The 5,891-nt window shown below is 41.5% G+C and overlaps 1 protein-coding gene across 1 annotated transcript; it reads right to left on the reverse strand.

Moving 5' to 3' along the window:
- Positions 1 to 943: 943 nt before the first annotated feature.
- On the reverse strand, positions 944 to 4,360 carry LOC138669918 (cbp/p300-interacting transactivator 3-like). The gene is made up of 2 exons (XM_069756786.1): positions 4,215 to 4,360; positions 944 to 2,631 (listed from the first exon to the last, which is right to left on the reverse strand). Exons 1-2 carry the CDS (start codon positions 4,315 to 4,317, stop codon positions 2,087 to 2,089), a joined length of 648 nt encoding a protein of 215 aa, XP_069612887.1. The 5' UTR covers positions 4,318 to 4,360; the 3' UTR covers positions 944 to 2,086.
- Positions 4,361 to 5,891: the final 1,531 nt, after the last annotated feature.

Raw genomic sequence — 5,891 nt, forward strand, 5'->3', positions numbered from 1 at the left:
CCTGAATATGTGTGGGGATTCCCTAACAAACAGGCAACCCCCACATATATTCAAGCTGTCTAGCAGTCACAAATCATGCACCTGCGGCGACGAAAACTAAATCTCCGAGCACGCCAAAATATGCGGAGATCACCCGAGCATACTCGGAAAAACCCGAGCAATGAGTATACTCGCTCATCACTAGTTGTAATGTGAATACTACCCCTTTAAGCGCAGAATCCATCTTCGCTAACCTGTAGGGCCACTGTGTATACCTATACATAGAGTATGACGTGGATGCCATTCAAATGAATGGTTGACTGTGTAACATGTGGACAGCTGTGTCCTTTAAAGTGGTAGTTGCTCTTAAAGGGGAAGGCGTAAAGACATCTTTATGCTTAGTAGGGATAATAGGAGTCCTTTTAGGGTATGTGTCCACGTTCAGGATTGCATCAGGACTTGGTGAGGATTTTATGCAGGTAAAATCCTGACCAAATCTGCACCTGAGGTCACTGGCAGGTAGCCTGCGGTGTTCTTGCGTGTTTTGCTGCGTTCTGAAAAGACACGCCGCATGTGCATTTTCGCGGGTATGCCGCATGCGTCTTTTAATGCATAGTGGAGACGGGATTTCATGAAATCCCCTCCACTATGCTGTAACATCTGGACGCTGTGTTTTTGACGAAGCGGCTCAACGCAGCGTCAAAAACACAGCGTTTCCTGAACGTGGAAACATACCCTAAAAGAGCATAATTTCAGTAATGCCGAATTATGTAGAAATAAAGTATATTCTGTTCAGCTCTAACCTTAATACTCATGTTTAAATCCACATATGCAGTGTCATTGTTTATCTTTTATTGGCAGCATGCAGTGTGACTACCCAATTGTGTTTATCGCCCCGATTCACAGCCAATTCCTGCAATGGAATAAGTTACCGTTATTTCCACAAACGCGACTTTCCCAACTGTATAGTGCAAACGTTTATTTCCAATTCTCTAAAACTTGTTTGACATTGCCAATAGGTAGATACCGGAACAGATGCGAATAAGCCATTGCTGGCTTCATACAAATAGTGACCCCACTATACTCCTGACATCGCCGTACAGTTCATTCACTGCAAATTATGATACATCTCTCTAACAAAACAAGCAGCTATAGTTCTCTTCTCTTTAGGATCATCTCCTAGCTTTGGGGAAAAGACAATACATCAAAAACTGCACTGTGTGAACCTGACCTACGAAGGTTTAGGCCACCCTAATAGGTCAGCTCTGGTGGCAGCCATGTAATAAGCCTATAGCAGGCTTGTGCAAATCAGGAGTGAATTGTAACAATAATTGTTTGTCCCGTGTAAATAAGAAGTGTGTTTTGTTCATTTGGAAAACTGATTGTACATACAAAGAAAATGTAAACCCTCACCGGTACAGTGACATGAAATCAGTGGAACAGAACTATTGCTATTGATTAGAATGGTTATTGATGGTCAATATGAAGAAATAAACCTTAACTGGTGGCCATGGTTCAGTGCAAAGTCTGACGTTAAATGCATTAGGGTGCGTGTCCACTGTCCGTGATAACGGCGCTTTGGACGGAGCGGGAAAACCCGCTCAGCCCAAAGCACCGACCCCATCTGTACGCGCGATTATCTCCGCACCCCATACATAGGGCCCTGTGATTTACCTTGCGGCGATGGAGCGTCGACGCAAGGTAAACAGACATGGTGCATTCTAAAAAGACGCGTCGCATGTCTGTAAACGCAGGGCCGCCAGATTCGTGTTTGCACGCATAGTGGAGACGGGATTTTATAAAACATCTGGACGCTGTGGGTTGAACGTTACGGCTGTACTTAGTGTTCAATCCACAGCTAATCCGGATGTAATGCTGAACGTGGACACATACCCTTATGGTAATTTTTTCCATATATTATTTCTTGAATCCTTCAATTACAGATGTGAACAGTATCTCTCATGATTAAAGTCTAGGCCAAACAGTCTTATATACCAAAGTCTGTTTAGAAAGGAGGGCAATGGTGAAGGGTTGTTAAGACTAGGATCAATGGAAGCCATGTACAGTGCCGCTGAGTTTCACAGTTGTCTTGTTATTGAGTTGTCCATCAGCAGGTTATTGTGCCGACCTGCTGCTTGCCTACAAAGTCCAGAATGAAATCCATCTCATTGTGCCCCAAGTATAGTTCAGGTAGCTCTTCAATTCTATCCAAACCTAACTCCAGCACCAGAGATGTTAATACATCCTCATCAATGAGGTCAGCGTCCGTCACATTTAAGGTAGGCATGTTCTGATGATGGCTTGGAGCCATTTTGTAAGCTGGAAGTCCCTGTACAAGTCCATTATTAGTCATCATGGGATGTCCCTGGTACTGAGTGTTGAGTTTTTGAAGATGCATTGTAGCCATTAGTTGCTGGGTTCCCATGCAGGACTGAGCTTGTCCTTGGTACATCATAGAGTTAGCCATATGCTGGTGCATGTTCATCCGTGCCCTCACATTTCCATCTGGATGAACAACTCCATATTGCATCATTGGTACTGAAGGCATGCTTCTAACTGTATGAGGCTGAGGCTGCATACTGGTCATGGTCATCCTATAAGTAGGGTGTCCATTTTGCATGGCTTGCATCATCATTGGGTCTGCCATTCCCTCTGTTAGGAAAAGGGTAAATCGTTATTTTCATGATAATGTAATACTTATCTACATTTGCAACAAATATATTTCAATCCAAGCAGAATGTCCTTTGTTGTAACATAGTAACATAGTTAGTAAGGCTGAAAAAAGACATTTGTCCATCCAGTTCAGCCTATATTCCATCATAATAAATCCCCAGACCTACGTCCTTCTACAGAACCTAATAAGCCACTCTCCCAAGAGTTGTAAGCCACTCTCTAACTGTACGTACATACATACAAGCAAGCCCCCAAGTCCAGACATTCCTCAGCTTATTACTTTAGCAGTGCCACAGACCCTAATGGGTAAATGGCAGACTCGCCAAACTAGGGGCAACCTGTCCGATTTTACAAGATCACTTCCATTAATCAACAGTAAACTTCTAGATCACACTTCTTCACATTCCTATGGAATTCCTGCGATGCATTAGATAGTTTCCGAGATATCCTAAATCTAAGGGCTTTATACTCTATTCTGGTCTAGTGTGTATGAGTATTGTGAAACAATGCATTTAGCCTCTGTAGCAACAATACATGCAAATATGAATGTTAGGAAACAAGACGTGACCTCCCTCACTAAGTGCAAAGCACAGCAAAAATGCATACTGGATATACCCGGCTAAGTACACAAGGACGTGAGCAGTAAGGGAGGCCTGTGAATGATTTCTTTATGTACATGTATTTCTGCTTAGCATACTGATCTCATTCTATAGTTTGACGCCGATCCATAATCTTCAGAAATGCTCGTCTGTGTGTCTGTGGTTAGGCAATCTAAGGGAAGGACCTACATCAATAAGACGCCAATAGATTGTATTATTCAGTAATATTGTGGTGATATAGTCTTATATTATGTACATACAGATTTATTGGATTTCGGCTTGAAACGACTAGTCTCATCCAGCATGGCACAGGGTTTGGTTTGTTATAAAGTCAATTATTACAAGGCAGGATTACACAAGTTGATGCTATAGTTCTCTAATGTGACACATTGGGGGACATTATTGTTGTCCATGCCCTGTGATAATGATGACGAGCATTGGAAACACGATAAAGCCAAGTGCGTCCATATGTACCAGGCTCTAATAGCATTGAGTGCCCGTTTCACACCTATCTGAATGTGTATTAAAGCCATAAGGGATTTAACAATGAAAACAAAAGAGTTTCAACAGAAAAAGTTTAACCCTGAACAAGTCACAGATTTGCTCGGGGATCTGAACAAAGGAATATGACTCCACACTGACTGCTTTGTGTTTTATTTTGCTGTTTTTCGTATTCTGCGGCGTTCATGCGAGTTCTAGGATTATTTTAGGGTTTCGTTTGCGCACGTTGTGTATAGCCTGGTAGACATGTCAGCGCAATATAAATAACAGACACATGCTATGGAACAGTAACACTATGATATAAGAAGACCAAGGATGAAATAACAAGTGCAAATAATAGAAAAAAAAAAAGAATAAAGGAAAGATTGATACATCAGCATTCTTTTGTATCCACACCTGTGTTTGGTTAGAGAAAAACTGACTGAAAAAGCCTAAATAGAAGAAGAGGGTTACTGCACTCACCCACAGCTGAAGCTCTCCTGCTCCTTCCTTTGTAAATCCAGTCAGTGTGTAAATGAGAGGAGCCCTGTGCAGCCTCCAGACTGCTTCCTACACCAGTGTGCATTGCTAAATAGGACTTTCAGGCCAGAGAATACAAGGAGGTGGTGGCTAATTAGGCTCGCCCTTCGCCCATCATTGGTTGGCCCCTAGCCACTTTAGTTAGAGCCCGGCCCATGTGTTGTTGTGTGAACTGCTGCCATCAGATGGTTATGCTTCTGAGGCAAGGTGCCCTATGGGAAATGAGAGCGTTTGCACAATGTCTTTGTAGAACAAGGCAAAAATAACAATGCTATAGTCAGTAAGCCTTGGACATAATATGCTCCTCATAGATTGTAAACTCATGTCACCCTGATGTACTCTGTCTTTGCTGTGCCTCAGTCTGCGTGCACTCACATGGGCGCTGAAGGACCTTTATATACAGCAAAGATGAGGCGCCATGTAAATAAATGGTATCCGGGTGTCAGGGCTAATGTATGTTTGGTTTGTATACTGGAAAACCTCCCCATGTACCCGCTAAACTTATACATACGGTATATATCAGTGCTGCTAAAAAAGTGTCTAGTACATTATCCAATGGCATCCATTAAAATAGGTGTGAATACTGTATATACGGTACCTTTTATTTTTTTTTACAATGGAACTCTATCATTTCTAACTATAAGGCAAATCCAAAAATAATATGCTATATAGGCATCTTAGAACGTAACAAGGGAACATAATTCGGGCTGAGTATCCCTGTGAACTAATGTTTTAGAATTATGCTACTAATAAAAAGGGAACCTGACAGATGATCGATATTTATGTCAAAGAAAAGTGCTAATTGTATAAACACCCTATATCAAGGGTAACACGTCCAGAAACGAGTATCTTATTTTACCATGGTAATGAAAAAGGGATTAATTAATGATTGTTAAAGGGAATCTGTCACCCCAAAAATCGTATATGAGATAAGGCCACCGGCATCAGGGGCTTATCTACAGCATTCTGTAAACAGTACTCAACAGGGCAGACAAAGTACGCCTGCGTCGGAGCCGCAGCGTGAAGACAAGAAGAGGACGACATCGTAAGAAGATAGGAGGCGCCGGACCGGACCGCAACACCCATCGGACCGCACCAGGACCACCCCTGGGTGAATATAATATAACCTGTTTTTCTTACCTTGCAGTATACATCGGGGGCTTATCTACAGCATTACAGAATGCATTACAGAATGCTGTAGATAAGCCCCTGATGCTGGTGGCCTTAGCTCATATATGATTTTTGCGGTGACAGATTCCCTTTAAATAATAATTTTATTGATATGTATAAAATAAACATTAAAATCAGAAAGGAGTGCTGAAAGAAATGAGAGACATGGGCTCTAATAGTATATACGCAAGGTAAGGTTGAACCAAATAAACTGATGAATATAACAACGATTATAGAATCTTCCAATAGGCTCTTCCGGGGTATACAGAAAAATATATAGTACACAATACTAAATGAAATTAAATAATCATGTAAAAAAAATTACCCTGGTAATAACATTTAATAAATTCAGTGCATAACATTTTAAAGTGTATAGTATGAACAAACAGTCTTTGGTGATCCACATCATTGCTACAAAAACTTCTCATTTAGGCTACGTTCACATTTGCG

The sequence above is a fragment of the Ranitomeya imitator genome, chromosome 3 (genome assembly GCF_032444005.1).
Source record: "Ranitomeya imitator isolate aRanImi1 chromosome 3, aRanImi1.pri, whole genome shotgun sequence".
In the NCBI taxonomy this organism is placed as follows: domain Eukaryota; kingdom Metazoa; phylum Chordata; class Amphibia; order Anura; family Dendrobatidae; genus Ranitomeya; species Ranitomeya imitator.

What these genes read in the sequence shown, in the direction of transcription:
- LOC138669918 (XM_069756786.1), bottom strand. Translation starts at nt 4,317, where the DNA reads ATGCACACTGGTGTAGGAAGCAGTCTGGAGGCTGCACAGGGCTCCTCT. An exon ending in CAGGAGAGCTTCAGCTGTGG is followed by an intron (nt 2,632 to 4,214) that starts GTGAGTGCAGTA and finishes TTTTCCTAACAG; the next exon opens with AGGGAATGGCAGACCCAATG.